The sequence below is a fragment of the Pholcus phalangioides genome, unplaced genomic scaffold, assembly GCF_987345545.1.
Source record: "Pholcus phalangioides strain wild (caught in Gottingen) unplaced genomic scaffold, Ppha-v1.0 ptg000039l_1, whole genome shotgun sequence".
Classification (NCBI taxonomy): domain Eukaryota; kingdom Metazoa; phylum Arthropoda; class Arachnida; order Araneae; family Pholcidae; genus Pholcus; species Pholcus phalangioides.
The window spans coordinates 12,269,669-12,287,892 of NW_028301625.1; the positions used below are offsets into that span (position 1 = coordinate 12,269,669).

The window sequence follows — 18,224 nt, forward strand, 5'->3', positions numbered from 1 at the left end:
TTTGTTATATTTTTCTATTAAATTGAAATTTCAAAACAAAAGACATGTTACAATCAGAATAAATTTAAAATTTCTTGGTGGTAGAAAACATTTGTCTTGTTCTAATTTGTCTGCTGGTTTCAGAATTTTCTTTATTGAACCAGGCAATGTACCAGGACTGATGCAGTATATTCTTTTTGCTCCAGAGTAGTACTCATATTTGTACTTAATTTTTAATGGTTTTAAATTTTTTTTCAAGACCCGAGGTACATGTGTGTACCTAACCCAAATGGTCCTAGTAATAATAGACCCAAATTAATCTTTTTTTTTTTTTATTCAACTCTTAAAAATGCTCAGATTTTATTTTTCAAGCTGATAATTGTTAGTGTTTTTTCGCCGATTCATGCAACTTTATTTTTATGTCACAAGAAAGTGACGTCATCTTTTTTCCCACAAGTATTGTGTATATATATCTGATTTTAGATTGAATAAATATAGATTGCTTTCATTCTCTCATTTTTTATTACTCCAGATCGTTTTTGAGTTGCTTCACTCACTGTTATGAACCATGAAGATTGCTGATCCTCAACAAATGGTAACAGAGCTGACAGATGAATGGAGTGGGCGGAAGAAACGAGCGTGTTCACATTTTGGAGATTAAAGCGTGATAACTTCCAGAAATAGAAGTTCAACATGAAAATGCTTCTCATGAACTATGATGCGTTTAGCCTGGTGGAATTCAATTTGGTTTACATGGTATACAAAACTCAGCCGATGTACTTACTAAATGCATTTCTATTGAAAACATTAAGGACTTAAGTCACAATATTTTTTGTCCCATGTGAATGAATAGGTGAAAACGGAGGGCAGATGTTGGTGTTTTTTCACAGATTCACATACAAATTTATTTTTATACCACAAGAAAGTGATGTCACCTTTCTTTTCCACAAGCATTGTGTGCATATATATCTGTTTTTAGATTGAACAAATATAGATTGCTTTTATTCTCTCACTTTTTTTAACCGCAGATTGTTTTTGAGTTTCACTGACTCTTACTTACCATGAAGATTGTCGATCCTCAACAATAATCTTTTTCATAGTTAATGACATATATATATAGAAAGCCTGAAAAATCATTTAAAAAAATCTATCTCAAATTGTACTGCTTATACAGGGACTTAAAGATGTTGTATAGAGATTCAAAAATTGCCCATAAAATAAATGTATTGAAGTAATATTACATTCCAAATATATAACTGCCTTCTTTGTGATTTCATAAAAAAAAAATTCAGGTAGCAAACTACAAGGTGGTGAAAAAGAATGCAAACAAAACATTTTAACAAATTAGCGAAATTAGACACACATGCTCTGTATTGAACAAAGAGTTGTTGGCAACTGGGACATCACCAGCAAATTCAAGATATAAAATGGAAAGAAAATGACCAACTTATGTGCAAAGTCAATTTTGAATATTTATCTTTAAACTGGCTGCAGTAATGAACGTCTGAAGGACCCGCTGCATGTATGCAATACTATGCATTTAAGGGGTTAAATGCCATTTTGACACGCAATAAACGAATCAATCAAAAAATATTTTTTTCATAGTTTTTGCTCAGGTGCAAACCTGAGCTGGTATGGAGTTTGCTAACCCTATAACCCTCCAATATTTTCTCAGCATCAGAACTGCTGCAGCACTTACGATGATACATTCTCTTCAAGATATGTGGAAGGTGTGCAGGGTACACCCGCGTTCTGTGAAAATGCATCCTGTGCACGCAAAACTACTGAATACACCCTTGGTACACAAATTTTTCCTACTGTGAAAACAAGAGCCATCAGGGTGCAGGTAGAATAAAAAAAAATAGAGGAAACATTGCTTACGAGCGCCAAAACCATAAGGTTGCCATTTTGCATTGATTTTCTTTCATTTCCTTTCAATAAAGAGTACTAGCTTTTCCCCATGTTCTGGTGGTACAATACAAGGCAGATAAACAAGGTAAAAATGTGGAACTCATTAGTGAATGCAAAATTTGTCTTCAGTCATTCAAATTTTCTGGTGAATTGGACCTGAAACCAGTCCTCATTGCAGACATGCCCACATTTGCATGAAGCCTCTCTGTAGTGATTAATGTTCGTGATGTACACTCATGTCCATAAATTAAGGATAATGGCAGCTCCGGCAAATAAAGGTTCAGAAACAAAACAAATGTTACTTATTCATAAAGCCCATTTATTAAACAAAAGATAAAGAACAAAAACGATGGTGTATGTATGATATCATTCATAAAAACTACCATTTTTGCTCCCTGGAGCAATTGTAAAAAATATCTCCTTTACAAAAACTTACTATTACATGGTTGGTATGATGGTTAATACATTGTATGCCTCCCATGCGATGAAATACAGACCGTACAACGCCTAGGCATGCTGAGTATCAAATTATCGATCTGATCTTGGGGAAGATCACTCCACTCAGCAAGCAATGCTCTCCGAAGTTCCGGTACACATGTAGGAGGTGGTTGACGGGCTGCAACTCGTCGGCCAAGCATGTCCCACGCATGCTCTATCGGATTCAAGTCAGGTGAGAATGCTGGCCATTCCATACGGGTTATGTCCTCAGATTCAAGGCATTTGTTTACGATGTTTGCTCGGTGAGGACAGGCGTTGTCATCCATAAACACAAATTCTGCGCCCATGGCACCCCTAAACAAACGTACATGTTGTTCCAGAATGATGTCCCGATAAATTTGGGCTTTCATGGGTTCCGGTTTGAACATGCAGATCTGTTCTGGAACCCAGTATAATTCCACCCCAAATGAGCAATGCTGCACCACCGTAACGGTGTCGTTCAATGATGTTGTCTTGGTGGTAACAGGTACCTGGCGTTCTCCATATGAAAGTCCGACGTGAATCAGACTGCAAGCTAAACCTGGACTCGTCAGAAAAAATCACACAAGCCCACTGGGACGATGTCCACATTGCATGTTCTCTACTCCAGGCTAATCGCTGCCGACAGTGAGTTGCCATGAGCGGAACACATCTGACAGGCCTGCGAGCATATAGACCAATATCTCCCAAACGTCTGTACACGGTTTGCCTTGAAACTGTGGTACCCGTGGCTGCAGATAGCTGACGAGACAGGTCGGATGCTGTGTTTCTTTTGGCAGTTACTGCCAAATACCGGTCTTCATTCGGCGTTGTAACTCGGGGGCGACCTGTACTGTAACGTCTACTGACATTTCCCTTATCTTGGAATCGTTGCCAAAGCCTAGAGATGACACTTTGGGCAGTTACAAGTTCCTCGGATACTTCCATCTGAGTACGCCCACATTCCAGGCAGCCGATAATTCTACCACGTAAAAAAATCATCCACATGCGTCCTCTGTGTCATAACTATTCGCTTATGGCACTGAGCGCCTTACAGAACTCTTGTGAACAATTTCACTTCTTTGCCCCCATTCCTTATATACCCTCTTCTTACACTCTCATCATTGTGACGTACTATCGGCATCATCTGGTGGCTTCCTGAAATTTGCATATCATTCTTGCAGATGTGTGTGATAATTCTACAGGTGAAATTTTTACTTTAGATTTCGATTTGCGTGTGATTCTGAATTATCCTTAATTTATGAATGTCCCCCTCTCATTAAAACATTATTATATATATAGCACAATAAAAAAATGTCACTCAAAAATTTTTTTTTTTAACTTAAAAAAATTAAGTTCATTTAAATGTAATACCCCACAGGCAGTGGAACCTAAGAGCCCAGGCCACATAAGTCTCCCCCCCCCCCGGAACTTTATGAGGTCGCCCAGGCCATCAGAAATTCACGATTATTCAATGCAATAATGCAATTCATCCTTGCGGGTCGCAATATAGAGCTCTAGCAACCCTAGAAACCCCCCCCCCCCCCAATGTTTTCGTCATATTAGAGCACCTTCGGCACCTGCAACGAAACTCTTCGAAACAAGCTCAGCGAGCGCACCCGCGCACGTTGAAAATCTGTCCTGCGCATCCAAAAGTACTAAACACAGTATTGATCCATATTGACACTATAGCCGCGGGAAACGCAAATATCGCGTTACTATTAAAGCGGTTTTAATTATATATAGCGGATAAAATCCCAAGCGATTTTATACAAAAATATTCAAGAACCAGCCGCGGCTGAAGGTTAGGACGGATCCACATCGGCCGCGTTGCGTTGCGAAGCGAGACGGCGAATAGCAAAAGGTGCGCTCAAAACACAGCAGAAGAGCCTGAAACAACATTGAACGGAGCAAGATGTGAGCGATCAAGAAGTTTGCTTCATGTAGAGCGAACGCAGCACCGATCAAAACGCTAGACCGCGATGTCATCAAAAGAATAGAACGCCATCCAAATAGAATGCGCAAGAATGAGCCACTTTCTTTACAGATTACATTACCACGAACAGACAAAACAGATCAGCGCAAGTAAAATAAAAATCAGAACTAAGCAAAGTGTGAGGGTAAAAACATGAGTGTCGGCAGATATTCTGGTAGTTTGCAGTGCAAGGGAGTATAGTAGAGGGCGTGTACACTGCAAACAGATTTTCGCCGCACTCCTTTTGACACTACGATCGGTACCAACTGTCGGAATCGAAAACCTGCCTGTGCTATGTTCGTACCCTGAAGATTGCTATTTGAGTTGCTTTTACGTTAGGGGCCGTTCAAGTATTACGTAAGCAAATTTTTAGCCATATTTGACCCCCCCCCCTTGTCAGCAAAATTTCGTCATCAGCTCTGCCCCTCTGAATCCTAATGCATATTGGTGGGATCAGAGACGTACACGGGGGGGGGGGGGCCTCGGCTCGTGCCCTCCTCCTCCCACGCTCAAAAATTTATTTTTCAATTGAAATTTTGGAAGAAAATACCTTTATATGTTATTATAATTAATCAATTTCTGTTAATTTTAATGTTATTTGAAGGCCATCAACTCAAAATCTATCTTTAATAAATTCATTGCGACCCATCCTCTAAGCCATATAATGATGAATCGCATAAAGGCCCTTGGCTCACGGACCAAATATGGCCCTGAGGGCTATCTGATGCGGCCTGCCCTCTTCAAACCTAATTTTGTAAAAATGAACTAAACGGCACATTTACAGATCCCTTAAGTGTCCCGCGGTACAATTCCAGAACATTTAAGCGGCCCGTGGCATATTTTCAGATCACTTAAATGACCCGGGACACAGTTCCAGAACACTTAAGCGATCCGTGACACATTTAGAGATCCCTTGAGTGACATGTGACGTAGTTTTAGAGCAGTGTTTCCCAAAGTGGGCAATATCGCCCCCTGGTGGGCGATGGAATGATCCAAGGGGGCGATAGAACCTACTGATTTAACATGGGTTTACTTGAGTTGGGGGGCGATGAGAGGAAAAAATTTCTGATGAAGGGGGCGATGGAACAAAAAGTTTGGGAGACTATGTTTTAGAGCATTTAAATGGCCCCCAGTGCGATTCTACATCACTCAAGTTACCCGCGGCACATTCTCAGATTATTTAAGTGATGCGTGGCACAGTTTCAAAGCACTTAAGCGGCCCGGACACATTTCAGAGAACTTGAGCGACCCGAACACATTTCCATAGCACTTAAGCAGGCTGGACACATTTCCAGATCACTTGGATCCGCGCGGAACATTTAGAGATCACTTAAGTGGCTCTGTAGGGCACTTATAAATGGGAAGGGGGGGGGGCATATAACTTCAAAGTGCCCACAAACTATCGAATGGTTTTTCTCGTTTTTGGTGCACCGAGTAAGGTGCCATTAAAAATATTTCATATTTTCATAAAGGGTGGTTGATTTACGTAAGCTTTATCGAAACTCCCCCTCCCCCCTTGTCATCAAAAGTCAGCAAATCGGGAACCCCCCCCCCCATCGATGATGACGTAATACTTGAACGGCTCCTTATTTCCCTTCTATGGGGTAATAGCTTTCTGTAATTTAGTGGCACTACAACGTGGAGAATTCAAAATTTTTCCAAATTTATCTAAATTCTTTGTTGATCAATCTTGCCGCTGTGGTGGTCGAGTGGTCATAGTGACGGACTCGCATCGCGATGATCCGGGTTCGAACCATAGTGGTGGTCCACTGAAGTTGGTTTTCTGTGGTTTCCAACTTCAAGGCGCGAATGCGAGCCGATCTCCCCGTTAAAAAGTCTCGCCACAGAGAGCAACAGGCCTACAACGTTATAAATATTCAATCATTACACTTCACTCACAATTTGAAGTGTAGATGGCAGCACTGAAATATCAGACACAACACTAGCTACACACTCAGACTGTTAGGTGCACTCACTTTGTTCCAGACTCTGCCACGAAGCTGGGCTGGAAGAGATCTCGGCAACGGGATAAGTCCGGTGGCAGAGACCCTGGCGTTCATTCATTCATTGTTGATCAATCTTGAAAGCAATCATCGTTGATTTCACATGGACCCAAAAAACCGCCTTTACCAGACATGAGGATCATCCACGGCCCCTCTAGAGGGCGGATTTAACATATCTTATATTTTTCCGATATTAGACGCTCGTTATTTGCCCTATATCGTCATGCTCTGGTGTCTGCCCAGATCACAAGCTTGTCACCGCATTCCTTTAAATTTGGCCTAAATGTTGCGTCTCAACACTCTTAATAGCGAACGATAAATCAATTCGATCATCGGCCCTATTCTAGTCCGGTGTTTGTCTCCTCGCGAACTCTCTCGTTCACGTGTGTGTATGCGATTTCGTCCTTACGTCTTTCAATTAGTTGGTAAAGATCGACGCTATTTCAAAAAGTAAAACTAAGTAAAATACTGCAAGAAAAGAAAATCCCGAAATTTCTTTTGGGGAAAAAAAATCTCAAGACAAAACGATTTCTGTACCATTGAGAGTAGATCCGTAGTTCAGTGCGGCCATCCGTAAAACTACGGACAATTTGCAGCAGTTGGCAACTTTGTTGTTGGCATCGTGGATCCAGAACCAGACCTCGACTTCGGAAACCCAACCCAACATGTCACTGAAAAATGACATCTGCCGAAAGCTGGGTCGGACCCTTGCTACTCTTGGTAATCAATGCAAAAATAACCACGGGCATCTGAGCAGGCCGAATATCACGAAGTCCTTAAAAAAACTGAAAATTTTCCATGTTCCGTCCGATATTAGACCAGTGCTTGACAAATCGAGAAAAAATCTAGGAGCAACCCAAATACTTTAGAAGCCAAGAGTATTTTTTGTCCGAGTTAGTATTCACATATATGAAATTTTAGGCACCAATATATTTTTTAGTCGCTGTGCAAAAACGTTGGCGCCAACATTCGGTGTTCCAGTACAGGGCTGATTCCAATGAGTGCCTTCTAAAAAAAAATACCATTCAACTTCGCCAAATGCAAATTTCGCCAAGTACTTTCCTATAAGTGACGTATAGGTTCATCTATCACTGCGATCAATCATGAGACGCTAAGTTCCTCTATCATCTAGTTACATGTAGGAATGTAAACTTTGTTTATACGCCTCCCGGTGGTCCTGTTTGAACTGCGGAAATGAACGCCAGACAGCTGTTTCGGAGCTACTATAGCCCCTTCGTCAGTAGAAAATGAAATGAAAGTGAAGCAATCCCGATATCACTAGCCTCGTTTACATGTGCAATAAAATATCCCGGGAAGTTACCCGTAACAGGGATTTTCGCTACAATCCGTTTACATGGCGTTTAGTTTATGCCGGTATTCCCCCTCTTCTTTCCGGAAGTCGTCACTGGTTACGTGGGTTGAACGGAAGTGGTTGGTTCAAGATGGCTGACGAAGGAGCTTACAGTAGTTTCCGCGGTACAAAGGATTATGGGAGAGGAGGTCGGAGTCACCTACCATTATTCCGCAACAAAGATGGGACGCTTTTGACGGATCTTCGTCCCTCCTTCCCCCCCCCCCCCATGAGCAAAAAAGTTGCCATGCAGGTAATAATCACCAAAGCAACCCCCAATCTTGCACATGTAAACGGGGTGGGGCTACTGTGAGCAAAGCTGACAAGGGTAGCCAAATTGTTGTTCTCAATACATCTGACTATCTTGATAAATCACATCGACATGACCTTATCAATAATGGCGCTTGCCTATTGACCCCAGCCCTGAAGAAATTAAAGCTGTCAAACAGACCATCAAATCATGCCCTTTCATCTCATAATTCTCTCTCACTCCCTCAACTACCCATTATGCTAGATTTTACACTCTTCCCAAAGTTCATAAAACTGATATACCTCACAGACGCATTGTCTCTAACATTGAGACTGCTTCTTACAAACTTGCCGGATATCTGGTATCCATTTTTTAACCTCTCTCCGTCAACAACACTTTCACGAACAAGAACTCTGTTGAATTCGTCAATAAACTTAAACAAGCTAACCACCATAACACAGTTTTGGCCAAGTTTGATATCAAATCGCTATTCACCAATGTCGCAGTTGGGGGGGGGGGCAGTGAATTGCTTTGAAAATAGACTCTCCACATTTCATTTCTCTCAATTCGGGGGAACTTCTCTCTCACGTAAGTATGCTTGTCCCAAAATATGTTTTCATTCAACCAATACTTCCGTATGACAATGTCTTGCCATGGGAAATCCACTTAGTCCAGTTTTAAGCGACCTATATGTACACTATTTTGAAACCAAACTATTTGATGTACTACAATTCCGGTTTTACGTTCGCTATGTTAATGATTGTTTCGTTCTTTTAGGCAAAAACGCGAACATTGATGGACACCCTTAAAATTTTAAAATCTATTGATCCTTATATTCAATTCACGGCGGAACTCGAAAATATGACAACCAGCTCCCTTTTCTAGACATTTTGATTTCACGACATGAACGTGGGTTCCAAACTACAGTGTAACGTAAACATTTTGCGATGTCCCACCCTCCTGCTCAAAAATTAGCGGCTTTCAACACTTTCTTATCCAGGACCATCAAGATCTGTTCCACCCCAGAGTTATTAAAACATGAATTACAATACATCAAAGCAGTTGCTATCGACCGTGACTATCATCATTCTTTGATTGACAGAATTTTTAACAAATCAGTCCTGCTAAATCTATGAAGAATCCCATAACAACGCGTAATTTGATCATTCTACCCCAAAAACGAGTTTCAAAAGTTACCCAAATCCTTCGCAGATTCCAATTTTCAGTGGTCTTCTCACCCGTTGACAAAATTAGTTTCACCCAACTCAAAGACTCTGTTGAAGACCTCAATAATTGGGGTATTTCCTGCCAATGCGGTGTCATACATCGGCCAAATCAAACGTTCTTTGTAGTTTCACCTTGCTGAACGCTACTTTAAAAATCAAGAACTAAAAACGTTCTTCTATTGCACAACATTGTTGGACCAATGTAATCACCACTTTGATTTTAACTCCGCCAAAATCATTCAGAAATGCTCTTCACCCCTCGACTTATATTTCTATGAAGCGCTTTATATTCACACCAACTCTTTTTCTTTCTTTCGTAAACGATTTTTCCAGCACCCCATTTTTCTCCAAGGTATGGTCTCATTAACTAAACTTACCCCTTCCAGTAACTCCATCATAGATACACGTCTCACAATCGTAATCGTTTCATCATCACCATCTTTCTCTAGAGATCACACCACGTTGTAACCACGTGTTTTCATTTTAGCGAGTGGCCTGCGCTATAACAGGTTTTCTCACTTTCATTTTCTACGGACGAAGAGGCTATAGTAGGTCCGAAATAGCTGCCTTGCGTTCATTTCCGCATATTTTTAGCTAATATCGTTGGATTTTTTGCGTTCTACATTGCTAAAAAGGTAATTCCATTATTAAAAAGGATTAGTTCGTCGTTTAAAGACCGTACAAATTACTGTACAGGAACGGCTCCGTTTGAAAGTGTATATGCGCCTTCAGACGCTTATTATTTGCTCTATTGTCACGCTCTGTTGTCGATCTCTGGATTGTGAACTTTTCAGTATTCTTTTCTGTCGCAACACAATCTTAATAGCGAACGATCAAAGTTCCTCCTAGTAACATCTAGGAGGCTTCAGAACGATACGTCAATTGGATCACCGACCCTTTTTCATTCCGATGAAACGTCTTCTCTCGAATTCTTCTGTTCTGTCGCAAACGTATACGAATTTGTCCTCACGCCGGTAAAGATCTCGAAGCGATTTCAAAAAAATATAATAATTAATAAAATACCGAGAGAAACGCAAGACCTGTTGGTTTTTTTCGAAAAAAAAAATATCCGAACAAAAAACAATTTTCTCTAGTAGTGGGAGTATCTTTCGTAGTTGAGTGCCATCCGTAGAATCTATGGACTATCCGTAGCAATTTAGCAGGTAAAGACATCTTACAACTTAGTTCTTTATTAATTAAGGAATTTATAAAAATGGATTAGCATCAATGGGTTCATTATTTGAAAGAAATTTGGACTCACGTTGAATTCTACTTGCTGTGGCATGCGAACTCCAGGTCTCGGTCCTCCTGGATACCTCGGACCCATGAAACTCTGTATAATGAAACAAAAACATATTTATATAAACTTCCTTTCCGTTATATGGCTTAATGCTTAATTACGTACAAAGAAACACTTGGAATGAAGTGTTTTGCTTTGCAAATGTAAAGCACTTGGTGAAGTGTATTTGCAGAGAAATACTTGAATAATACAATACTGTAATTAGCTGTACAAGGCGGATTAAACGGATTTTAGAACTTCTCTATACAAAGAAATTCACTTTTTGATAAAAGAAGGCCTATCTCTATAGAGCAGCGTTTCTCAAACTATGGTCCGCGGACCAGAGGCGGTCTGTGATGATGATTCAGGTGGTCCACAGGCAGACTTGATAATTTAATTCAAAGTGAATGAAAAATTTATTCAATTGTGAAATTTTTATTGGCAATAAAAAACTGATATTAAAATAAAATTTACTTCATGAAAAAACATTAAAAAGTCGTGATCACATTTCATTGAGAAAAAAATACGAAAAATTGGAATCTTGATTACGGCAAAATACAGGATATTGCGAATTGCCGTCAAACTCTTTGTCATTACTCATCAAAATCGCTAAAATTGTTGAACAAAAACTAAATGGAGGCACATGGAGAGGCTACTGGATATTGTAATGAGTTGCAGTTCAAATGTAGTTCCCAGAAAAAAAAGTTGAAAATATGACAAATATATGGCATGAATATATAAAAAAATTAGTCAATTATCATAAAAGTTCATAAGTAAGTTATGAAAATTATCTAAATATTTGCAATGTTATTTAGATTTTAACTTCACCAAACTTTTGGTGAAGATAACAGATTAAAATAAATCTCGTTGAAAAAAACAATTATATAAAAAAGTCAGTCCAACTAAAAATACAGGAATGCCCCGTAAAATACGGGTCAAACTGTTCATAGTAGTCCGTCGAAATGTTTCAAGCATTTTACTGGTCGTCGGGTACAAAAAAGTTAAGAAACGCTGCTATAGAGAATTTTGTCTGTATCTTATAGAATATATCAGCGTTTCCCAACCTTTTGAAGTTAGCGGGACCTTTGGGAATAACATTAAAAACTTGGGGCACCCTTCCTTGAACACAGAATACAACAAAAATCACTGAGTAAAAATACATCAGTATAGTTGTGTTCGGTTAATCATTAATGTTAAACTTGTGATAGATGCTTAGAGCACAGATACTTGAAATCAGGCCTTACAGTTGACAACGAAACACGTAAATTGTCCTCAAGGTCTTGCAGTCTATTTCTTGACAGATGGCAGCACTACACATAACAAGCATTACACAAAAACAAACTTTACGTTTGGCTCACAACACATACACACATTCCGGCACGTACCAATTCGTTAGACATTCCGTAGAGGAATGTGTATGAGGTGCATATACGATTGAGTAGTAGTAGTCTATTTCTTGCTTTGTATTTTATTGTCGCTATAGGAGAGAAGGCTTGCTTGCATGGATATGATGTTGAAAAGAACAAAAGTGCGTTAATTGATTTTTCATTAGATTAGGATACTCCTCCCTCAATCCAAGCCAAAAAAGCAGTCACTGACGCCTCACTCTTGATAAACTTACCTTTGAGTGTGGAATCAGCGCAAAGATAAATAAATTCATCTCGTTCGCAAGCAGTGAAATCTATTTCCTCCACACTGTCTACGAAATCAAATGGTGAGACAACACAGTCGAAATTTTCAGTGGAAAGAGATTGCAAGATGCAATATGTACTTTCTATCTTGATAAGTGTTGACAAATGAGGTCTTTCGGCTTATCCGAAGGTGTGTATGTGTGATGTCCCTTTTCGTTATTACTTCGAAGGTTTCGACAGCTGGCTGGTGCGAAGATAAATCCAAGAAAGAAAATTGGCCCGGCGGGGAATCGAACCTACGTCCTCTCACTTGCCGGGTGAGCGCCCTAGACCATTAAACTAAGCCAACGAATCCTCTTTCCTTAGAGGCCGTGTGAACGGGGCCGTACACAGACAGCCAGACCTAACTCAGGCCAAAGCTCACATTGCTGACACTGTCACCAGATGGCGACTTATTCGATAAGTCTGTCATGCATGAGAGTAATTAATTCGACTTAATTTATTTCAAGACCTTAAGTGGACCGTAATATTTTTTTTATTCATCTCCATAATATCTCGCAGCACCCCTCAGCCGATATCACGGCACACCGATTGGGAAAGAAGACTGCAATAGATAATCATGAAAATATGATTTGAATCTAGAAACATTTCTCTATAATTCTTGTTTCAGACATAATTTTGAGTGTCATTCTCTCTCATGACTAGTACTACTTAACCACACATGCACCTCGTACACATTCCTTTACGGAATTTGTAACAAATTGGTACATGCCGGAATTTGCATTCTGGGTGTATGTGTGGCCCTAACGTATTTATGTTATCAGAATTATGTTTGTTTCATGTGGTGCGGCCATCTGTCTTCAATATTTTGAAGTACGAAAGGTCATCTTTGTGAATAATGATCGTTTTAAATAAAGAATATAAATGAACCAAAGAAAATTAAAGCATATATGGGGGAAATTTGTAATGCCCTCAACAGATAATTTATATATTATATATCTGCAGTTTTATTATTAAACTATATGTGTTAATCAAAACTATATATATTAACGAATATGTACAAGGTATCCATAATTAAAGAACCCTATTTCAAAGCTGCCTACAGCCAAAACCAGTCATCTGAAAATTATGAAATTTTGTGGATGGCTCATCCCTATAAGTGGTAATGACAAGACATCTCCTTGATAGAAGCCTCTTATTTTAGCATTGGCAAGCCCAGAAATTTTTTAATGTTGATTTTTCAATTGAAAACTTTTCCCTATACCACTCACTTAGTTTGCACCTGCTGAATATCGGAAGAAAGCCTACTTCATTAAAAAAGATACGGCATTTCGAAATAGGGCTTAGTGATTTCTGATTGCCGCTTAAAGGGTTAATAAAGGAATGGGAATTTATTTTAGCGAAAAAAAAACTAGTTCCAAATATAGCCACCAGAGGGTTTATTACTTTGGAAACCTGTAATACAAATGTAAATATTTTTCGACGTTACGCAGCAGCTGTTACGAAACCCAGAAACATTTGCGGAGATCTTGTTTCAATGTGCTTGCTACTCACAATGTATGAGTGAATTAAACAAATATTTAATCTAATATAAGCAGTCAAACAAATCGAAACAATTCAAAAATGTTCGTGAAAAAATATACATTATTTACTCGTTAGAAATCTATATAACAAATATGGGCACGTGTGAACTTCTCTCGTCATTACTGGTGAATTCTACCACAATCGACATATTTGAAAAAAATCACGACATTCATATGGGAGGGGGGGGGGATAAATCGAGAGGCTATCCTTACTTACATGAAAACAATTATAATTCCTTAAGGGTAGTGTATTGTATACAAATATATTTTTCATAGGTTTTAGTTTCTTCACAAATATTGCTTTCATTTTGGATTGCTGAATTTTTATAGAAATTTGACATCAATATTTTTTAGAGTATTTTTTTGGCCACCTCGTTAGACAATTTGTATGTTGTCGCCTTCGTACCTATTATCATTATATGGCTTCCTACTCTCCAATAAATTATGAAAAATCCTAATTAATCAATAATTAAAGAAAAAAACACGAAAACCGCAACTATGTTGATTTAGATTACGTTTGCCTCCCCTCAACGTGTCCAACTATCTCAATTTTTTAGCGTACAATCCACGGATTACACTTAAAAACCTTAATTTCTTAGTGCGGATTTATACAGGCTGTCCCAAATTGTTTAAAAAGCAGATATCTCTGCAACCGTTGACTTAAGAAACAAAGTTTCAAATACAAAAAGTTTTCAAATGACGGTGCAACTATTTAAAATCTCAAAATTAGTTTGAGGGGTTGTATGTATAAAAAATAAAGAAATTAGCTTTTCTGTACATTCCCCGTGTGCTAAAAGTTTCAATTATTGAAATGTAAATCCTACTCTGAAAACTAATTTGCGAGGAATTTCATATTTTTAAATGCAATATTTATCGATATTAAATATAAGAAAACAGTATGTTTTGGCAAGTTATCACCGTTTGGAAGACTAGACAAACTTTGCCCAATGATATTTAGAAATCACCAACGAATAAGGCAAATACACGAAAAATACAAATTTGTAAATTGTATTTTTCGTGTATTTGCCTAAATCGTTGGTGATTTCTGAGTACTTATCAGTGTATTGGAGAGTTTTCAATGCCTCAAAAGTTGCCATTTTTAGAAACAGCAAACAAATGGGATGAACTCACCATTTTTGATAAACAAACAAATAACAATTAAATGTTTTTGACAATTATTTTGACAACTACATTATTTTCACAACTTTGAATTTATTTTACGTTTCGCAATTTGTGAACAACACCCTCATTGGCGACCAAATGCTGAAAACTTCAAATTCAAGCATCTCCGTTAATATTGCATTTAAAAATAAAATTATTTTTATTTTTAAATGCAATATTACGATATTTCTCGTAAATGACTTCTCAGAAGCGTATTTACATTTCACCAACTGGTTTTAGGGCACAGGGTCTGCATAAAAGGTTAATTTTTCTATTTCTTTTATGTATACGACCCCTTGGGAAATTTAAGATATTTCGAGTAACCGCACGTCATTTGAAAACTTTCCATAATTGAAAGCATGTTTTTAAACTCAATGGTTGCAGAGAGATCCGCTGTGCAAACAATTTGGGACAGCCTGTATAGACCGCAGCATATTATGTGTTTTTTTCCCTCGACAGATTGGAATGATAAATATTTTTTTTAATATTTTTTTTTTATAGATAAACACACAGAGAGATGGGAGTTAGAAGAATCAAATCCCCCCCCCCCTTCTGAAGAAACCTGACCAACAACCCCTCCAATTTCTTGAGATTTCTTTATTATTGACAAAGGAAACAAAAATTTCGTATACGCGGATTACACGGAGCTGTGATATACGCAAGAGCACGGTATTTTTCAACCAATAAAACACCATTCAAATTAAGATTAGGTAGGTAAGGGTAATATGGCCATGCTAAGTTTCAGTGATTTTTGTTCAGGCCGGTAGGATTAATTCTGAAAAATACACTCCAATTGAGGATAATGCCAGCTCCGGCAAATAAAGGTTCAGAAACAAAACAAACGTTACTTATTCATATAGCCCATTTATTAAACAAAAGATAAAGAACAAAAACGATGGTGTATGTATGATATCATTCATAAAAACTACCATTTTTGCTCCCTGGAGCAATTGTAAAAAATATCTCCTTTACAAAAACTTACTATTACATGGTTGGTATGATGGTTAATACATTGTATGCCTCCCATGCGATGAAATACAGACCGTACAACGCCTAGGCATGCTGAGTATCAAATTATCGATCTGATCTTGGGGAAGATCACTCCACTCAGCAAGCAATGCTCTCCGAAGTTCCGGTACACATGTAGGAGGTGGTTGACGGGCTGCAACTCGTCGGCCAAGCATGTCCCACACATGCTCTATCGGATTCAAGTCAGGTGAGAATGCTGGCCATTCCATACGGGTTACATCCTCAGATTCAAGGCATTCGTTTACGATGTTTGCTCGGTGAGGACGGGCGTTGTCATCCATAAACACAAATTCTGCGCCCATGGCACCCCTAAACAAACGTACATGTTGTTCCAGAATGATGTCCCGATAAATTTGGGCTTTCATGGGTTCCGGTTTGAACATGCAGATCTGTTCTGGAACCCAGTATAATTCCACCCCAAACGAGCAATGCTGCACCACCGTAACGGTGTCGTTCAATGATGTTGTCTTGATGGTAACGGGTACCTGGCGTTCTTCATATGAAAGTCCGACGTGAATCAGACTGCAAGCTAAACCTGGACTCGTCGGAAAACATCACACAAGCCCACTGGGACGATGTCCACATTGCATGTTCTCTACTCCAGGCTAATCGCTGCCGACAGTGAGTTGCCATGAGCGGAACACATCTGACAGGCCTGCGAGCATATAGACCAATATCTCCCAAACGTCTGTACACGGTTTGCCTTGAAACTGTGGTACCCGTGGCTGCAGATAGCTGACGAGACAGGTCGGATGCTGTGCTTCTTTTGGCAGTTACTGCCAAATACCGGTCTTCATTCGGCGTTGTAACTCGGGGGCGACCTGTACTGTAACGTCTACTGACATTTCCGTTATCTTGGAATCGTTGCCAAAGCCTAGAGATGACACTTTGGGCAATTCCAAGTTCCTCGGATACTTCCATCTGAGTACGCCCACATTCCAGGCAGCCGATAATTCTACCACGTAAAAAATCATCCACATGCGTCCTCTGTGTCATAACTATTCGCTTATGGCACTGAGCGCCTTACAGAACTCTTGTGAACAATTTCACTTCTTTGCAACCATTCCTTATATACACCCCTCTTACACTCTCGTCATTGTGACGTACTATCGGCATCATCTGGTGGCTTCCTGAAATTTGCATATCATTCTAGCAGATGTGTGAGATAATTCTACAGGTTAAATTTTTACTTTAGATTTCGATTTCCGTGTGATTCTGAATTATCCTTAATTTATGGACATGAATGTAGATAATGTTAAAAAATACTTAGTAATGTTGTGAAAAGAAAAAAAATGAGATCCACGGTATATCTCAATGGAAAATATGAAAAAATTGCTTTTCTTTTTCAAAGAGTACCTCTTGGCCATATTTCCAACAGGTGAAGGTAATATGGGAAATGTAGTCCTCAACGTACAGTATATATCTCGACAAATCAACAGGCATTTTCACGAGAACTAATTGATTTAAAAAAAGTTATTCAACTAAGCAAACTTTTGATTCAAAATACTACTACTCTTCGTCCGGAAAATAAATTTCTTAAGCTTTAACGAAATAAAGGATCAAAAACTGAAATTGGGGGGGGGGGATCAACACATCTCGCGGAAGGATAAATCATTTCTCTTCATTTTTCAGTGAACAGAAATTGGAGAAGGGAGGCCCTAGAGACTTGGTCACATGAGATTTGACAGTAAAATTTGATACTCGCACATGCGTAGTGAATGTAGCTTACCTGGCCATAAAACCAATCTGCCAAATATTATACAAATAAAAATACAACGCCATAACAGGCAAAATGCCCAACGAGGTGGCTGATAAAAAGATGCCCATAAAAATATGGATGTCATATATTTAAAAAAAAAAACAGCAACCCAATTAAAAATGCAATTAACACAAATTATAAACAATATATACACATGATAAAATATTATACAATGGCGATAAAGAATACTTATGGTTGTCTTATTCTAAGAATGGATAGCTTCTCGATTTACCCCAACATGATTATCGTATTTCTTTTTAAACGTGTCAATTGTGTGTTACAATTTACTACCTCCGGGGGTAAGCTATTCCATTTATTAACAACCCCATTAGAGAAAAATTCCCTGCGACACCATAACCTTGCATTGTCCCTCACCAATCGATACTGGTGTCCCCTTGTAAAAGCAGTCGATTGGCGGTGTACTAAAAGTTCATGGTCCATCCTATCCATCCCATTGAAAATTTTGAACACTTCGATCATATCTCCTCGACACCTGCGTTCATCCAATGTAAACATATTCAAAAAATGAAGTCTCTCTTCATAACTCAAGCCCCGTGTGCCAATAAGGACACGCGTAGCTATTCTCCGCACCCCTTCAACCAAGTCTATGTCCCTCTGTGGGGGGGGGGAG

At 38.9% G+C, this 18,224-nt stretch overlaps 1 protein-coding gene across 4 annotated transcripts in view; it reads right to left on the reverse strand.

Annotated features, from left to right (window-relative positions):
• LOC149065592 (single-stranded DNA-binding protein 3-like) overlaps positions 1-18,224 on the reverse strand; it is a 156,490-nt gene that overhangs the window by 39,490 nt on the left and 98,776 nt on the right. For all 4 annotated transcript variants that reach the window (XM_089253701.1, XM_089253698.1, XM_089253697.1 and 1 more), the window contains one exon: positions 10,413-10,484. In XM_089253701.1, coding sequence (XP_089109827.1) covers positions 10,413-10,484 — 72 coding nt within the window. The remainder of the gene's footprint in view (positions 1-10,412; positions 10,485-18,224) is intronic.